At 38.7% G+C, this 19,649-nt stretch overlaps 1 protein-coding gene across 3 annotated transcripts in view; it reads left to right on the forward strand.

Moving 5' to 3' along the window:
- Nucleotides 1-19,649, forward strand: part of CEP70 (centrosomal protein 70) — a 97,428-nt gene that overhangs the window by 67,405 nt on the left and 10,374 nt on the right. For all 3 annotated transcript variants that reach the window (XM_030816760.1, XM_003265286.4, XM_030816759.1), the window contains exons 12-13: nucleotides 14,335-14,440; nucleotides 17,417-17,587. In XM_030816760.1, the coding sequence (XP_030672620.1) occupies nucleotides 14,335-14,440; nucleotides 17,417-17,587 (277 nt within the window). The remainder of the gene's footprint in view (nucleotides 1-14,334; nucleotides 14,441-17,416; nucleotides 17,588-19,649) is intronic.

Here is a 19,649-nt window from a genome sequence, read left to right on the forward strand (position 1 = left end):
TTCTTTTGCTGTGCAGAAGCTCTTTAGTTTAATTAGATCCCATTTGTGAATTTTGGCTTTTGTTGCCATTGCTTTTGGTGTTTCAGACATGAAGTCCTTGCCCATGCCTATGTCTTGAATGGTAATGCCTAGGTTTTCTTCTAGGGTTTTTATGGCTTTAGGTCTAACATTTAAGTCTTTAATCCATCTTGAATTAATTTTTGTATAAGGTGTAAGGAAGGGATCCAGTTTCAGCTTTCTACATATGGCTAGCCAGTTTTCCCAGCAACATTTATTAAATAGGGAATCCTTTCCTCATTTCTTGTTTTTGTCAGGTTTGTCAAAGATCAGATGGTTGTAGATATGTGGCATTATTTCTGAGGGCTCTGTTCTGTTCCATTGGTCTATATCTCTGTTTTGGTACCAGTACCATGCTGTTTTGGTTACTATAGCCTTGTAGTGTAGTTTGAAGTCAGGTAGCGTGATGCCTCCAGCTTTGTTCTTTTGGCTTAGGATTGACTTGGCGATGTGGGCTCTTTTTTGGTTCCATGTGAACTTTAAAGTAGTTTTTTCCAATTCTGTGAAGAAAGTCATTGGTAGCTTGATGGGGATGGCACTGAATCTATAAATTACCTTGGGCAGTATGGCCATTTTCACGATATTGATTCTTCCTATCCATGAGCATGGAATGTTCTTCCATTTGTTTGTATCCTCTTTTATTTCATTGAGCAGTGGTTTGTAGTTCTCCTTGAAGAGGTCCTTCACATCCCTTGTAAGTTGGATTCCTAGGCATTTTATTCTCTTTGAAGCAATTGTGAATGGGAGTTCACTCATGATTTGGCTGTCTGTTATTGGTGTATAAGAATTCTTGTGATTTTTGCACGTTGATTTTGTATCCTGAGACTTTGCTGAAGTTGCCTATCAGCTTAAGGAGATTTTGGGCTGAGACGATGGGGCTTTCTAAATGTACAATCATGTCATCTGCAAACAGGGACAATTTGACTTCCTCTTTTCCTAATTGAATACCCTTTATTTTCTTCTCCTGCCTGATTGCTCTGGCCAGAACTTCCAACACTATGTTGAATAGGAGTGGTGAGAGAGGGCATCCCTGTCTTGTGCCCGTTTTCAAAGGGAATGCTTCCAGTTTTTGTCCATTCAATATGATATTGGCTGTGGGTTTGTCATAAATAGCTCTTATTATTTTGAGATACATCCCATCAATACCTAATTTATTGAGAGTTTTTAGCATGAAGCATTGTTGAATTTTGTCAAAGGCCTTTTCTGCATCTATTGAGATAATCATATGGTTTTTGTCATTGGTTCTGTTTATATGCTGGATTACGTTTATTGATTTGCGTATGTTGAACCAGCCTTGCATCCCAGGGATGAAGCCCACTTGACCATGGTGGATAAGCTTTTTGATGTGCTGCTGGATTCGGTTTGCCAGTATTTTATTGAGGATTTTTGCATCAATGTTCATCAGGGATATTGGTCTGAAATTCTCTTTTTTTGTCGTGTCTCTGCCAGGCTTTGGTATCAGGATGATGCTGGCCTCATAAAATGAGTTAGGGAGGATTCCCTCTTTTTCTATTGATTGGAATAATTTCAGAAGTAATGGTACCAGCTATTCCTTGTACTTCTGGTAGAATTCAGCTGTGAATCCATCTGGTCCTGGACTTTTTTTGGTTGGTAAGCTGTTAGTTATTGCCTCAATTTCAGAGCCTGTTATTGGTCTATTCAGAGATTCAACTTCTTCCTGGTTTAGTCTTGGGAGGGTGTATTTGTCGAGGAATGTATCCATTTCTTCTAGATTTTCTAGTTTATTTGCATAGAGGTGTTTATAGTATTCTCTGATGGTAGTTTGTATTTCTGTGAGATCTGTTGTGATATCTGTTTTATCATTTTTTATTGTGTCTATTTGATTCTTCTCTCTTTTCTTCTTTATTAGTCTTGCTAGCAGTCTATCAATTTTGTTGACCTTTCAAAAACCAGCTCCTGGATTCACCAAATTTTTTGAAGGGTTTTTTGTGTCTCTATTTCCTTCAGTTCTGCTCTGATCTTAGTTATTTCTTGCCGTCTGCCGGCTTTTGACTGTGTTTGCTCTTGCTTCTCTAGTTCTTTTAATTGTGATGTTAGGGTGTCAATTTTAGATCTTTCCTGCTTTCTCTTGTGGGCATTTATTGCTATAAATTTCCCTCTACACACTGCTTTAAATATGTCCCAGAGATTCTGGTATGTTGTGTCTTTGTTCTCGTTGGTTTCAAAGAACATCTTTATTTCTGCCTTCATTTTGTTATGTACCCGGTAGTCATTCAGGAGCAGGTTGTTCAGTTTCCATGTAGTTGAGTGGTTTTGAGTGAGTTTCTTAATCCTGAGTTCTAGTTGGATTGCACTGTGGTCTGGGAGACAGTTTGTTATAATTTCTGTTCTTTTACATTTGCTGAGGAGTGCTTTACTTCCAACTATGTGGTCGATTTTGGAATAGGTGCGGTGTGGTGCTGAGAAGAATGTATATTCTATTGATTTGGGGTGGAGAGTTCTGTAGATGTCTATTAGGTCTGCTTGGTGCAGAGCTGAGTTCAATTCCTGGATATCCTTGTTAATTTTCTGTCTCGTTAATCTGTCTAATGTTGACAGTGGGGTGTTAAAGTCTCCCGTTATTACTGTGTGGGAGTCTAAGTCTCTTTGTAGGTCACTAAGGACTTGCTTTATGAATCTGGGTGCTCCTGTATTGGATGCATATATATTTATGATAGTTAGCTCTTCTTGTTGACTTGATCCCTTTACCATTATGTAATGGCCTTCTTTGTCTCTTTTGATCTTTGTTGGTTTAAAGTCTGTTTAATCAGAGACTAGGATTGCAACCACTGCCTTTTTTTGTTTTCCATTTGCTTGGTAGATCTTCCTCCATCCCTTTATTTTGAGCCTATGTGTGTCTCTGCATGTCAGATGGGTTTCCTGAATACAGCACACTGATGGGTCTTGACTCTTTATCCAATTTGCCAGTCTGTGTCTTTTAATTGGAGCATTTAGCCCATTTACATTCAAGGTTAATATTATTATGTGTGAATTTGATCCTGTCATTATGATGTTAGCTGGTTATTTTGGTCGTTAGTTGATGCAGTTTTTTCCTAGCCTCGATGGTCTTTACAATTTGGCATGTTTTTGCAGTGGCTGGTACTGGTTGTTCCTTTCCATGTTTAGTGCTTCCTTCAGGAGCTCTTGTAAGGCAGGCCTGATGGTGAGAAATCTCAGCATGCTGTATAAGATTTTTTTCTTCCTTATAGCTTAGTTGCTGTAATGAATTGGTTGAAATTCTTTTCTTTAAGAATGTTGAATATTGGCCCCCACTCTCTTCTGGCTTGTAGAGTTTCTGCTGAGAGATCAGCTGTTAGTCTGATGGGCTTCCCTTTGTGGGTAACCCGACCTTTCTCTCTGGCTTCCCTTAACATTTTTTCCTTCATTTCAACTTTCGTGAATCTGACAATTCTGTGTCTTGGAGTTGCTCTTCTCAAGGAGTATCTTTATGGCGTTCTCTGTATTTCCTGAATTTGAATGTTGGCCTGCCTTGCTAGATTGGGGAAGTTCTCCTGGATAATATCCTGCAGAGTGTTTTCCAACTTGGTTCCATTCTCTCTGTCACTTTCAGGTACACCAATCAGGCATAGATTTGGTCTTTTCACATAGTGCCATATTTCTTGGAGGCTTTGTTTGTTTCTTTTTATTCTTTTTTCTCTAAACTTCTCTTCTTGCTTCATTTCATTCATTTGATCTTCCATCATTGATACCCTTTCTTCCAGTTGATCGAATCAGCTGAGGCTTGTGCGTTCGTCATGTAGTTCTCATGCCTTGGTTTTTAGCTCCATCAGGTCCTTTAAGGACTAGTTAGCCATTTGTCTAATTTTTTTTCAAGGTTTTTAACTTCTTTGCCATTGGTTTGAACTTCCTCCTTTAGCTCGGAGTAGTTTGATCGTCTGAAGCCTTCTTCTCTCAACTCATCAAAGTCATTCTTCGTCCAGCTTTGTTCCGTTGCTGGTAAGGAGCTGCGTTCCTTTGGAGGAGGAGAGGTGCTCTGATTTTTAGAGTTTCCAGTTTTTCTGCTCTGTTTTTTCCCCACCTTTGTGGTTTTATCTACCTTTGGTCTTTGATGATGGTGACATACAGATGGGGTTTTGGTGTGGATGTTCTGTCTGTTTGTTAGTTTTCCTTCTACCAGTCAGGACCCTCAGCTGCAGGTCTGTTGGAGTTTGCTGGAGGTCCAGTCCAGACCCTGTTTGCCTGGGTATCAGCAGCGGAGGCTGCAGAACAGCGGATATTGGTGAGCAGCAAATGTTGCTGCCTGATCGTTCCTCTGGAAGTTTTGTCTCAGGAATACCCGGCTGTGTGAGGTGTCAGTCTTCCCCTACTGGGGGATGCCTCCCAGTTAGGCTACTCAGGGGTCCAGGACCCACTTGAGGAGGCAGTCTGTCCATTCTGAGATCTGCAGCTGCATGCTGGGAGAACGACTGCTCTCTTCAAAGCTGTCAGACAGGGACATTTAAGTCTGCAGAGGATTCTGCTGCCTTTTGTTTGGCTATGCCCTTCCCCTAGAGGTGGAGTCTGCAGAGGCAGGCAGGCCTCCTTGGGCTGTGGTGGGCTCCACCCAGTTCAAGCTTCCCGGCCGCTTTGTTTACCTACTCAAGCCTCAGAAATGGCGGGCGCCCCTCCCCCAGCCTTGCTGCTGCCTTGCAGTTTGATCTCAGACTGCTGTACTAGCAATGAGCGGGGCTCCGTGGGTGTAGGACCCTCTGAGCCAGGTGCGGGATATAATCTCCTGGTCTGCCATTTGCTAAGACCGTTGGAAAAGTGCAGTATTAGGGTGGGAGTGATCCAATTTTCCAGATACCATCTGTCACCCCTTTCTTTGACTAGGAAAGGGAATTCCCTGACCCTTTGCGCTTCCCGGGTGAGGCAATGCCTCACCCTGCTTTGACTCACACTCGGTGCACTGCACCCACTGTCCTGCACCCACTTTCCGACACTCCCCAGTGAGATGAACCTGGCACCTCGGTTGGAAATGCAGAAGTCACCTGTCTTCTGCATCGCTCATGCTGGGAGCTGTAGTTTGGAGCTGTTCCTATTCAGCCATCTTGGCTCCACCCCTATTTATTTTTATTTTTTATTTGTTTTTTGAGACGGAGTCTTGCTCTGCCTCCCATGCTGGAGTGCAGTGGCATAATCTCAGCTCACTGCAAGCTCCGCCTCCCGGGTTCATGCCATTCTCCTGCCTCAGCCTCCTGAGTAGCTAGGACTGCAGGCGCCTGCCACCACCCCTGGCTAATTTTTTTTTGTATTTTTAGTAGAGATGGGGTTTCACCGTGTTAGCCACCGTGTCGATCTCCTGATCTCATGATCTACCTGCCTCGGTCTCCCAAAGTGCTGGGATTACGGGCATGAGCCACCACGCCTGAACTTATTTTATTTATTTTTATTACATGTCAGCTTATGCTACCTACTGGTGGCTTTGACTTGGACCTACCAGGCTGGTGGGGAAAATGACATTAAAAGGGGGTGTTTCTGGTTTCACAGTTTAAAAGCAATTTCTACTGTGCTGGATTTGCCTATATATTTATCTTAAGTAAGAACAAATAAAGGTAGTTGCCTGAAGTAATGAAGGGCAAAGATTTTAAATAGAAAATTATCTTGGGAAGTAATGGAAGAATTCCAAGAGAATTAGTGAAATTAGAAGTGACAAGCCTCCAATTTTTGCTGTTGGTAATTATGATCTGAATGTTTTAAAGTAAGCGTTACCACGCTTTAAAAGTACCAGAAGGAATGCAGTGAGCCATTTATATCGACTGCTTGTACCCTTCCTGACTTTGAAAAGCAAGTGCTCAGTGTTTCAAAGGGTTGATCTCAGTGATTGTGTTTTCTGAAGATTATCTATATGTACTCTTTGATTCAAGGGGATGGGATTTGAGAAAGTGTTTGGGGAGTGTTGGGATGAAATATTTTGAAAGCTCTGAGTTAATATATGCATTAAATGTATTAAGTCAGTTGTATTAGCATATATGATTCAGTTTTCAGTGACAGCTGTGTTTCCTCCTTCCTATGGCAGCACATAACACAGTGACAGGCAAGTATCATGAGTATCCAGGAATTACATACTGGGTTAAAATAATAGAGGCCAGGTGCAGTGGCTCACGCCTGTAATCCCAGCACTTCGGGAGACTGAGGCAGGATGATTGCTTGAGTCCAGGAGTTTGAGACCAGACTGGGCAATGTAGTGAGTCCTTGTCTTTACAAAGAATTTAAAAATTAGTCAGGTGTGGTGGTATTTACCTGTAGCCCCAGTTACTTAGGAGGCTGAGGTGGGAGGATTCCTTGAGCCCAGGAGGTCAAGGCTGCAGTGAGCTGTGATCACACCACTGCACTCCAGCCTGGGCAACAGAGCAAGACCCTGTCCCTCCACCCCTCGCCCCCCCAAAAAAAGATAATAGAGGAGGAAAACTAAGCAAGAAAAGAGAAGTGGAAGGTTCAGAAAGGATGCATGCATATTCAATGAATAATTATTCCCTTCCTACTATTCCTTGATATTTTGTGTACTTAGAATTCTTCTTACATCTGTTTGGCATTCTAGGTACTGGTTGCAGTGGTAAACAAAATAGAAAAGGTCCCTGACCTCATAGAGATTACATGAAGGGAGGAAGATAATGAAAAAATAAATACAATTTCAATATGCTATAAGTAGTAAACATACAATTGTGGGACAGTAGCCATTATATGAGTTTGGAGAAGAGATGGTAGTGACATGGTCAAAGGTGGCAGTAGTGGAGGTGATGAGAAGTATTTGGAATTGGAGAATGGAGGTAGAACTAATAGGACTTCACGATGGGTTGAATATAGCGAGTTGTGGGGAAAAAGGAAGAAGTCTCCTGAGTTTTAACCTTGAATAACAAGGTGGTTGTCGGTGCCATTAATGAGATAGGAGATTGAGAGAGAAGCAACTAGGAGGAGGAGGATGTAGGGAAGTAAAAAGAGAAGGAAACCTGTTGACTCTAAAGCAAGTGTATAACATACACGCACACGTACACACGTGTATGCACTTACGCATACATATAGTCTTCATTATTAATAGATTCCATATTTATGAATTTGCCTACCTGCTAAAATTTATTTATAACCACAAAATCCGTACAGCACCTGCAGTCATTCATGGACATGTACAGAGTGGCAAATAATTTGGGTCACCCAACACACACGTTTAGTTTTCAAACAAGATGATGATCTGCCCTGTTGTTTGAGCTCTCATACTGTAAACAAATGTCCTTTTGTCCATCTATTTAGTGATACCTTTCTTTTTTTTTTTTTTTTTTTTTTTTTTTTTTTTTTTTTGCATTTCTATGCCTTTTGTTGGTGATTTCTTTAAGATGGCCCCTGAGTTACTGCTGAAGTGCTGTTTGGTGTTCTTATCCACAAGAAGGCTATAATATGCCTTGTGGAAAAAATACACCTATTAGATAAGCTTTATCAGGTATGAGTTATAGAGTGCTGTTTTCCATGAGTTCAATGTTGATGAATCAACAATATATATATTTTAAAGGTGTCTTTAAATAGAAACATACATACAACAAGGTTATATATTGATCATTTAAGGAAAATGTGATCAGACTTGCAGGAACCTGACCCTGTATTTCCCCTAGGAGCAGTGGTTCAGTATTTGCTAATTCAGCATTCATGGTTATTTTATAGAACATAACTACCATGAATAATGAGAATTGACTGCATATATATATTGTTGTTGTTGTTGTTTATTTGGGCTCTGGTCTTTATAGTGACTTTTATTATTGTCCTTTAAAATTATGATTCAGACCCAATTCCTGCTATATTTTTCTGCTAAATTTTGAAGAAATGTGTTTTTGTTTTTAATAAAGTTTAAAACTTTGGTAGTATCTAGACATGGAAGCAAATTTGGGAGTGTTATATAACTTGCCCAAGTTATATAGGTTACTGGTATATGGAAGAACTTGAATAGAAATCAGATCCTTACCCAGTCATTCTGACTTCAAAACTTACACTCTTAGCTACCATACAGTTAGAACTAAACAAAACACTCAATGAAAAAAAATTTTTCAAGGTAAAACTTAAAAAATTTTTACTTTGCAAGGTAAAACTTAAAAAAACTTAAAAAATGTTTTAAAAACTTAAACTTAAAAAATTTAAAATTAAATAAACTTTAAAAACTTAAAAAAAAATTTACTTTTCAAGGTAAAACTTTAAAAATTGTATTTCTGTAGTACCAGAGGTAGAATATTTTTTCAAAGTACTACTGATGCTGGGGAAATAAGTAAAACTAAAATCTGTCAATCCAGTGAATTCTCTTTACAAACATAGGGAAAAAAAGAAACAGTTTTATTACTGAATTCAATCAGATTCAATCAGATTGTGATGCACATTACAGGACATCTGTTAGAGATATTGCAAAGACAGAAAGAAATGTCACCCTTTTGTATAGCAAGGCAGATACAATCCATTATATACATGTTAATTATCTGTATTAAAGGAAAAATAAAAACTTCTAATGTCTTTTTGATAAGTAAAAGCTTACAACTTGGGGCCAGGAGCCTTGACGAAATTCCAACAGAGACAGAGAAACAAGGTACCATCTTCCGAGATGTTCACATTTCAAAGAAATGATTGCAAAGCCCCCGAGAAAGTGCTGAGATTCAAAACTGGCAAGAGCCTTCTTTAGCTCTTAATAAGATTTATGTATATCTTAAAGAGAGTAAAGGATTTGTAGTTACAGATTTTCCAAAGGAAATGCTACAAGAAAATGGAAGAGGGTATAGTCTGTTTTCCTTTTGGAACCAGAGAAAATTGAGTTTGTTTGTTTTTTTTAGATTTGTAGTTAACCAACTTTCAATGTCAAATAAGGCTATCAACAATTTAATGTGGGAGAACATGGACTCTTCTTGAGTTAGTATTACAAACAGGCTGATTATAAAATTTCCTTGTTAGGAAGTGATTAAATAAGTCTGCCTCTGTAAGATAAACAAAGGTACTACACTAATTTCATTTAATTTTTCAGTAGTATTTATGTTTTGCTAGGGGAAAAACAAAATCTTACAGCCACTCTGTGTTGAGCTGACAGTCCTTGAAGTGGTTAGGCCAATGAGCCAAAGTGAAATTAACAGTCAAACTGTTAACTTACTGCTATAGGATAAACAAGAGGCCAAAATGAAAAGGGCTGACTCCTCAATGTTGCATTTTTCCCTATGGAATAGCACCAGGTGAGGAATAGTCTGACATACACCCAGATGGGGGGAATCATCTCACTGCCTAGGAGCCCTGCACAAAAGATTCCTGCTATTTTATGGTGTAGGGAGAAGAAAGGCTAGGAGTAGAAAAGTACTGAGTCAGAGTGGAGAAAACTATTTTAATTAAGGCTTCTCCACCAATAAGAAGATCTTGGATAGAGGTACTTGACACATGCTTCAGTCTAAGCTCCAAGTAAAGAGGCCCCTAATGGAGGTGCCTAGGGTAGGAATGCAGAAATGCTTGTGGCAAGGCACTAGAATAACAGTAGTAGTAGTATAGGTTTCAGGAAGGAAAGGAGGTGGTATGTCCTTGACTGCAACTGTCTCCAGAGATTGCAGTGCACAGGCTGTGCAACATGTCTGGTGTGGAGAGGACAGCTTTCCCCGCAAGAGATCTTCCAGGCAGAGCCTTTGTAATTACCTGTGACTGTGCCTGAAATATGACACATTGGATTTTAGCCATGAGCTGGACTTTTCACCTAGAGAAACACTTGCCTTCAGAGTTTGGCACTGGTGCTGGGTTGAAGTGAACCACCGCTCTTTTCATCACTAACTATCTTAGAAAGTCCTAAGATTGTAGGGTAAAAGACTTGGGGAACAATATAGCTTTGAGAAGCTCACATTGATGCACCTATGTGTTTTGCATCAATGTAGCTAAATTAGTGGAATTTTTAAAAACAAAATTGGCAGTCCTTTTTTTTAACTTGTTCCTGATCTCCAGCATGGATCTTATTCCACTGTGAGATCATGGAAAAGCTCCAACAGAACACAGTTAAAAGCTATTAAGTTTCTGCACATGGAAAGTTATCTTATGGAGATGGCTATACAAAATAGATAACACAGCATATTTTAAGTTGGAGGTACAGTGTTCTGTTTTCTCAGTGTCCACAAAAAAAACGTAGTTGCTGCTGCTGAATACATGGAATGAGCGTCTGCAAAGTATGTGAAGTACCCCTTAGCCACTCCTAGGGGATTTTTATTATCTTTCAGGCCCTTCCTGACTGCTCTGGATACTGCAGAACAGCTCTAGCATATTTCTGAGTACAGCCCAGGCAGCTACAACACAGGTTTCTAAAATGCCAATTAAGTCATGCAAATAGAAAATGAGAGAATCATCAGCAATATAACATAGAAGTTATATTGTTCATGTATGGTTTTTCCTAGACTCAAGGCACTAGAATAACTGCAGTAATATTTATAGCCTTCAGGAAAGGGGCAAGCTTTGCTAGTACATAGACAAGTGCCCTTTTAGCTGTAGTTTAAGAAAATTTAGAATGACCAACAGTACCCTGGGCTCCTTCCCTGACCCCCAGCATTAGACAGACTATAGGCTGGAAGCAAGTTGCACTTCCTCCTTTGCCCATTTTAACCTCAGCTTCTTTGGCCCAGGGCTCCACTTCAGTCTTTATGTCTTGGCATCTATAAGCCAACATTTCTTCTTTATTGTCTGTGCATTTTTAATATATCCTGAGGCAATCTCCAGACATGCTTGATCTGTCCAACTTAACTCCTGAGGCACCAATTACTGTTTTTATTCTCCAGTTCTAAAGCTACATCAGTTGTAAGTAGTCTGGTTTCTAATACTATTTCTCCTAAGCCCTGTAATTACTTGCATGATTTTGCAGAATGTGAAGTTTTACAGTAATATTGTTAATGGCAGATATTTTCTGTGAGACTAAGTGAACCAGTTTCCTATGAGTCCCCAGTTTTTACTAATCATTGTCTTATATAAACTTAGAAAAACAATGGGACTAAACGAGTTAATACATGTAAAGTGTTTAGAATTCCTGCATAGAGAAGGCTCTCAGTACCTACTAGTTATCATCATTAGGCTCCCAGTAAATTGTAGTTACTGTCATTATTAAGTGAGGGTATCTCTTTATTCATCTGGTTAATGGAATCACATTTCATTTCCCAGAGTAACTAATCAGTACATGCAATTATATATTTAGGTCATTGCAGTGACAGCAAAAATGTTGTATATCTACAGTGTAACATTTATTAATCAGATTTGCAAACAATTCATTGATAAGTTGAACATTTTCACCTAAGTGAAAGGGACTAACATTTAAATTCAGATATATCAGTTTACGTCTAGTCCTTCTAGAGGCCATATCAGCTTTTCTGTGTCCTTTTTTGTTCTAGATAATATGCTCATGGCACTGCTTTTAGGCAAAACTGTGAAGAATGTGAACGTAGTAAATAGGAAGACATTTATAATTTGGCTTGGGCATATACTCTAGAAAGCAGAGAATAGCAATTGAGTGAATATAAAGGGAATATATGTGACTGGAGTAGGTAATTGTAGGGAAGTAGTAGAATCAAGTAAGAAAGGAGTCAGGAGAAATACTGTGTTAGGACTGGGCGGGCACGGTGGCTCACTCCTGTAATCCCAGCATTTTGGGAGGCTGAGGCGGGCGGATCACCTGAGGTCAGGAGATTGAGACCGGCCTGGGCAACATGGTGAAACTCCCTGTCTACTAAAAAAAAAAAAAAAAAGGAAAAAAAAATACAAAAATTAGCTGGGTATGGTGGCCCATGCCTGTAGTCCCAGCTACTCGGGAGGCTGAGGCAAAATAATCGCCTGAACCTGGGAGGCAGGGGTTGCAGTGAGGTGAGATCGTGCCACTTCACTCTAGCCTGGGTGACAGAGTGAGACTCCATCTCCAAAAAAAAAGAAATTTTATTAGGACTAATAGCATGGAGAGTTTTGAGTGCTAGCCCAAGGAAATTAGATTTAGCACATAAAGCAATGAGAAATCATTGATTGTTTTTCCACAGGAAAATGACATGATGGAGTTTTACTATTCTATTTTACAAACAGCAGGCAGAGTGCATCATTAATAAGTCATAGAGTCAGTTTAGTGGATTGAAGTCCCAGCAGGAAACTGATGGCATACTCAAATTGAAGAGGAGTAATTTGAAGGATTATTAAGAGACTATAGTAGTCCCCCCTTATCAGTGGGGGATACATTGTTCCAGGATCCCCAGTAGATACCTGAGACCTCAGAACCAAACCCAGTCGCCATCAATTGGAAAACATTTCTGTCCATGTCTTCCACCCACAAATTTAATGCTTTTTCCATCTTTTTTTTTTTTTTTTTTTTTTTTTTTTTTTTTTGAGACAGGGTCTCACCCTGTTGCCCAGGCTGGAGTGCAATGGCACGATCTCAGCTTACTGCAACCTTTGCCTCCCAGGTTCAAACAATTCTCCTGCCTCAGCCTCCCAAGTAGCTGGAATTACAGGCACAGGCCACCGTGCCCAGTTTTTGTTTTTGTTTTTGTTTTTATTTTTAGTAGAAATGGTGTTTTACCATGTTGCCCAGGCTGGTCTCGAACTCCTGACCTCGTGATCCACCCGCCTTGGCCTCCCAAAGTGCTGGGAATACAGGCGTGTGCCACCACACCCAGCCACTTTTTCCATCTTCACTAAGCATGTATCACACACTGTGGCTGTAACTTTTGCAGTTTGAGGTCCAACAGCAAAACTAGCCCAGATTTCTTATTCCTTCTTCACAATTTCACAGATAGAATATTCGTTCTTACTGTATATCTTAGCAACCTCAGCATATACTTTTTTCTTAAGTGGAGGACTTTCACCTTTTCACTTAAAGGACGCACTTTATGACTTCTCTTTGGCATATTCAAATTGCTAACATCACTACTCTTGCATTTTGGGTCCATTATTAAGTTAAATAAGGGTTGTTACTTGAACATAAGCTCTGTGGTACCCAACAGTTGATCTGATAACCAAGATGGCTACTAAGTGACTAATTGGTAGGTAGTGTATGTGTACAGTTACAGCATGGATAAGCTGGACAAAGGGATGAATCACATCCTAGGTGGGATGGAGTTGGACAGCATGAGATTTCATCACACTACTGACTAGTGCACATTAAAAAAATAATAAAATAAACATTTATTTCTGGAATTTTCCATTTAATATTTTTGGACCCTGGTTTACCTTGCGTAACTAAAACCATGGAAAGTGAAACTATGGATCAGTGCGTACTACTGTACTGTTTTCAAAGGCATGAGGAGGGAGAAGAAAGATTATTACAGCCTGTCTTCTAGATATTTGGAGAAGGACAAGTGTTTGCTACTAGGTGGTACACTTATACATAGTTGTATTTCTGGGTGAAGAGACTCTCCTTTCCCCCAGCATTCTAGCAGCCACCTGGAATAACGGTCTCTTGGATCTCCATGCCCTCTTGACTGGCCCAGGCATTGCCATTGTCTGTTCTTTGCCGCTAGTAGAATACAAAGAGAGAGGGACCAAATGTCTAGCTGTTCCTGCTACAGTACCCAAACCAATGGCCCTTCCCATGCTTCCTGCTCCCTTTATAGTCTGTAAGCTTGGAGCACCTTGGGTGGAAGTCACTTCCATCCTTTGTTGTATTTCTCTCTTGTGCTATCTTTTGTGGGTGTTGGGGGGTGGTTAGAACTTTCTTCTTCAATCTGATCTCTTCTGTCTTCAGAGATTCCTTCTAATTTGCGATTTATTGAGAGGGCCTTCTTGTTTTCCAGTGACAATATGATTTAAAATTTTTTAAACTCTGGCCGGGCGCGGTGGCTCATGCCTGTAATCCCAACACTTTGGGAGGCTGAGGCGGGCGGATCACGAGGTCAGGAGATCGAGACCATCCTGGTTAACACAGTGAAACCCCGTCTCTACTAAAAATACAAAAAATTAGCCAGGCATAGTGGTGGGTGCCTGTAGTCCCAGCTACTCGGGAGGCTGAGGCAGGAGAATGGCGTGATCCCAGGAGATGGAGCTTGCAGTGAGCCGAGATTGCGCCACTGCACTCCAGCCTGGGTAACAGAGCGAGACTCTGTCTCAAAAAAAAAAAAAAAAAAAAAAATTTAAACTCTATATATGCATATATGTATGTGTTTATACATATACATATACACACATACATACGTGTGTGCACACACACATATAAGTAAAGTGATATAAGGCTGTTGGGAGGGTGGCTGGATCATTGACTTAGTTTATCATCTTGGTCCAGTGTCTAGGAAATAATTTTGTATTATCTTGATTTTTTCCCCCTTTTAGATTACAGGAGCTTATTAGTCATAAGAAGGCTGAGGACACAGAGAAGAAAGATGAGCCCAGCAAACATAATCAGCAACAGGCCCTAATTGACCAGAGATACTTTCAGGTATTGAATTGATTTTTCATGACAAAAAGACTGATGTTTGTCATGAATCTTGGTTATCAGTTGTGGTGTAATAAATTATCAGTTGGTAAGGAATACTTGCACCTCATATTTATGTGTACTTATTCTGTCTTGTCTTTCTGTGACATAACTATTTGACTAAAAACATTGTAGAATTCGTCTTACTACTTAAAGGAGACTCTGGCCTAGTTCAAAGGAGGTTAGTAAAGAGCTTTATGATTTTTAAAAGATTTTATAATCCTTTTCCCTACTTTCCCCATGTAAGCCATTTTCCCTCTTATTGTTTCTGTTGTTGCCATTATTATTATATAAGTAAATCTATTTTCTTAGGGTCCTTGTATGGCTTTTGTTTTTGTTTAGAGACCTTAGTTCATCTGAAATTTAATTTTCTATACGGTGTGATATAGGGAATCTCACCTTCCTAGTTTTATAGATCATTTATTGAATAGCTGAGCAGTTAAACCTGGTAGTTTAGTGACTGAACTGGACTTTCACTTATATTTTATTGGGTACACATAAGATTTTTAAGTTTTAGATTATTCATTTTTTAAAAAATTAAGATATTTTATTTTTTCTAGGCTGCTATTTATAACTTCTCCTAAAAAGTCAGAAGATCTGGCAGCAAATTCCTGCATGGTTATTATCACAGCAGAATTAGGCCTTTCCCTTGTCAGATATGAGCATGTGTTCTATAGTTAGCAGTCCCTACTCATCCTTACGTTGCTCATTTATACTTGTACCTGAATTCTCTGGGCATTTGTGTTTGCAGTCTCTAATACACTACTTTTTTCTCTACTTTATTGAAATAACATTTTATCATAGACCATATTCCTTTATATGCACAGATTTGTTTTTAGATTCTCTAGTCTGTTGCATTTCTCAACTATTTCCATATTTTAATTTCTATAGTTACAAGTTTTAATAGCCTTTGAGGCAAGTATCCTGTCATTTAAAAAAATTTTTTTATTGGCTATATTTTTAGCACATTTATTCTTCTGGATGAACAGTTTTTCAAATTAAAAAATAAATCCCATTGAGATGAACTAAAATTGAATTGACTTTATAGATTAATATTTGGAGAAATGACACCTTAACCTTTTTGAATCATCACATTCAGAAATATGTACTTTCATCAGGGTTGTCCTTTATAGTCTTCAATAAAGTGTTGTGTATTTTTAAATTTAGCTCTTGCATATTTCTTGTTAGGAAATACCTTGTTATTTCCTAGGTATTCTATAACTTTTATTGCTATTGTAAATGGGAACCAAGCACCTTTATGAAAACTGTTTTGTTTTAGACTTTCTTGTACCAGTATGTAACTGGATTTCATTTTGTTTCTGAGACTCAATTTGAGAGGCTTTGTCCTTTAAAAGGGGAATTCAGGCCGGGTCTGGTGGCTCATGCCTGTAATCTTAAAACTTTGGGTGACCGAGGCAGGAGGACTGCTAAAGGCCAGGAGTTTGAGACCAGCCTGGGCAATATAGTGAGACCACATCTCTAGAAAAAAAAAATTAATTAGCTGGGCATGGTGGTGTGTGCCTGTGGTCCTAGCACTTGAGAGGCTGACATGGGAAGATCACTTGAGTCCAGGAATTCAACACTGCAGTTAGCTCTGTTCACACCACTGCACTCCATCTTAGGCCACAGAGTGAGACTCTGTCAAATAAATAAATAAAACAAATATACATACATTAATTTGAAGTGAAATATTGAATTATACTAATTTGGACTTAAAAAGCTTCTAAATAAACATCTGAAGTGATAAACATCTTAAGTCATATTACCAGGAGGCCTATTAGTTATATCTTGAAGTATGACCAGGGACAAAGATTCAAGAGCAAAATGCTATCTTTATATTGTGAAACTTTTTATTAAATAGGCTGAACTTGATGGTGGTAATAGGAAATGGCTTTATTCTTCTCTCTTTAAACATGCTTTTTGAGGTCTCCCTTTTTTTCCTTGGATGATATATAAGGTAGAACTCATCACTTATGGGGAGAGGGTTATAGTCAAATAGTATACTATCTTCATATATTAAGATATTTAAAATTCAATCCAGGCATCAACGATATTATTTTTGGAGACAGGGTCTTGCTCTGTTGCCCAGGCTGGAGTGCATTATCATAGCTCACTGCAGTCTTGAATTCCTGGGCTCAAGTGATCCTCCTGCCTCAACCTCCCAAAGTGCTGGGATTACAGGCATGAGCCACCATACTCAGCCTGGGGATTACTGTTAATTTCCTTAAATAGTCTGATAATGGTCTTGTGAGTTTGTAGGAGAATATGCCTACTTTTAAAAGATGCATGCTTTATTATTTGAGGGTGAAGAGTTTCTTCAAATGGTTCACCTAAAAATATAGATAGTGAGCAAATATGGCAAAATACTAACAATTGTTGAACCTAGGTAGTGTTTGTAATAGTTAATTTTGTTTCAACTTTACTGCAGCATAAGATGCCCGATATTTGGTTGAACATTATTCTGGATGTGTCTGGCAAGGTGCTTCTGGATGAGATTGACATCCGAATCAGTAGACTTTAGTAAAGCAGACTGCCTTTCCTAATGGGGTGGGCCTCATCCAATCATTCAAAGGCCTGAGTAGAACAAAAGGCTGAATAAGAGGGAGCTCCTCCTCCCTGATTGCTTTCAAGATGGGACACTGGTTTTTTTCTTGCCTTCAGACTCAAACTGAAACATTAGCACTTGCAGGGGTCTCAGTCTGCCTGCGTTCGGACTGCAAATATCCATTAGCTTTTCTGCGTCTTCGCTTACTCACTGCAGATCGTGGGACTTGTCAGTCTTCATAATTGCATGAGCCAATTCCTTATGATAATTCTCTTTGTATATTTAATGAAATATATGTATATAATATATATAGACATAAAGCACTCCTTTAAAATATATAACTTTGTAGGCATAGGATAAATATTGTGACTATATACACTATGTTTTTTTTAAAGGTGCTGTGTAGCATCAATTCAATTATCCACAATCCAAGAGCTCCAGTAATAATTTATAAACAGAGCAAAGGGGGAGCCCAAAATTTTAATAAAGATCTTGTTCAAGATTGTGGATTTGAGCATCTTGTTCCAGTAATAGAAATGTGGGCAGATCAGCTGACATCCTTAAAGGTAAGGGGTTAACTATGCTTATATGCTTTGAACATCTATTGGACTCTATGCGCTTTATTAATAGGACTTAATTTAGGGCTAAAAATTAAATAGTGTTTAATTTTTTTGTTTGTTAACTCTAAAGCTAAAAAAGCTTACTATCTAAAACTGAAATCTTGCTACTTACATATCTATTTTAGGTACTGTCTGTTTGATGTTGTCATTACTGTAAGCTTTACCTCCTCTAAGGTTCTACCAAACAAGAAATTTTGGGGTTAGTTTCCTTATTGAAAATCTATAGTGGATCCACTTTGTACTTCTAGGCCCTTCCCTGTTCTACCTTCATCTGCCTCCTTTTGGTATCTCCATACTGCAATTTTCCTGGCCCTTATCCCTCTTCAGATATAATGTCTTATCCTTCATTTTATTATAATTGGGGATATTTTCTCTCTCTTCACACTTTATTTTCTGTCTCTCAGAACTGAGCTTATCTCCATTTCTGCTTATTCTCTAGAACAGATAGTACGCTAGCAGCCAACCTTATCCTTCCCTATCCTATCTATTCATGGAAGACTACATTTTATTTACTTTATAGAGTTATCGTGTATTTATTGCATAGCTTCAGGTTTTTTCAGTTTTTGTTAACTAGTTTGCTGAAAGGTAAATAGTTGAAATCAGTAGTATTTAACTTCTTTGCCCTTTAAACTTTAGATTTCTTAGTAACTAACATAATACATAGCATATGCCTGTTAATGAAAATGTGATTCAATAACAGTGTTTGCAACAGAAGTCTTATTACATGAAGTACAAATGATGCAGAAGATATCTGTTAAGAATGTATAAGCTCCATGAAGACGGTATTTTTATTTGTTCTGATATGTCCCCAAGATCCTCCTGATGAATGAATGCTAAATTAATATTTGTTAAAAGGAATGAAGCAGAATATTACATTCCAAGACAACAAAATTGGGGGTGGTGATGTTAATTTTTTTTTTAATTTCGACTTCCCTTTTTTTATAGGGCTCAGACAGTGCTATACAATACATAAACATTTTGATTGAGTGACAGTGCTGGATTAATATACTTACTTTATAGACCGGAGTTCCACCAGTCTATCTCAGAAGAGTGTAAAATAATTAGTAATAGTGTAAATCATGGTATTTCCTCAATCATTGCCTGTCAGAGGGTTCTCCCAGTAGGAGGGAACAGTGCTAACTCCACCTTTCTCCTTCTCAGAAGGGATGGACTAGAAAAAGCCCTAGCCTTCCTAGAAGAAAAGACTAGAAGAGGAAGAAGACAAAGGGAAGAATCACACTAATGGATAGTTATTGATCGTTTATCATGCTAAGCCATTATGGGATGAACACAAGATTCAGACTAATTAGAGAGACAAAATATACTAAAAAATATGAAACAAAATGTAATCATTTATATCATTAAAGGAAAAGAGTGACATAAAATAGATTACCTGTTGAAGTTCTGAGTGAATGGTTTAGATAACTTGTGCTCTAGAGTCTGGAGGAGAAAGACAACACTCTGATTATAGCCCCCAAGAAAGGCTTTGCCGTGGTGGTGAGTTCTTGCTATTGTATAGTTTTCTGAGGAGGAGGAGGAGGCAAGGAATTTGCTTTATAATTAGAATATTCTGAGGACACCCAAGAGGAAATTATTAAGAATTAGTTACTTCTGCCATTGGAGTAACTCATGGATTTTGAGCAGTGCTTCAGGTATTAATACTACAGTTTCAGGGTCCAAATTAAGAAACTACATGAGATTCTCTGAGGCCTCATATCAAAGGTTATTTGATATGTAGCAACCTCTAAGTTTGGGACAACCATCTTCCCAGATTAGTTTTTTCCCTCAGGTTAAATTTGGCTTTAAAGAGTAGGATAGGTTTGAGGGATGAATGGATAAGCCAAATGTGGTATATACATATATTGCAATATTATTCAGCCATTAAAAGGAAAGAAATTCTGACCCATGCAACATGGGTGAACATTATGAGGACATTATGCTAAGTGAAATAAGTCAGTCACAAGAAGATTCCACTTATATGATTCCACTTGTACGAGATACTTAGTGA

Source organism: Nomascus leucogenys, chromosome 8 (genome assembly GCF_006542625.1).
Source record: "Nomascus leucogenys isolate Asia chromosome 8, Asia_NLE_v1, whole genome shotgun sequence".
In the NCBI taxonomy this organism is placed as follows: domain Eukaryota; kingdom Metazoa; phylum Chordata; class Mammalia; order Primates; family Hylobatidae; genus Nomascus; species Nomascus leucogenys.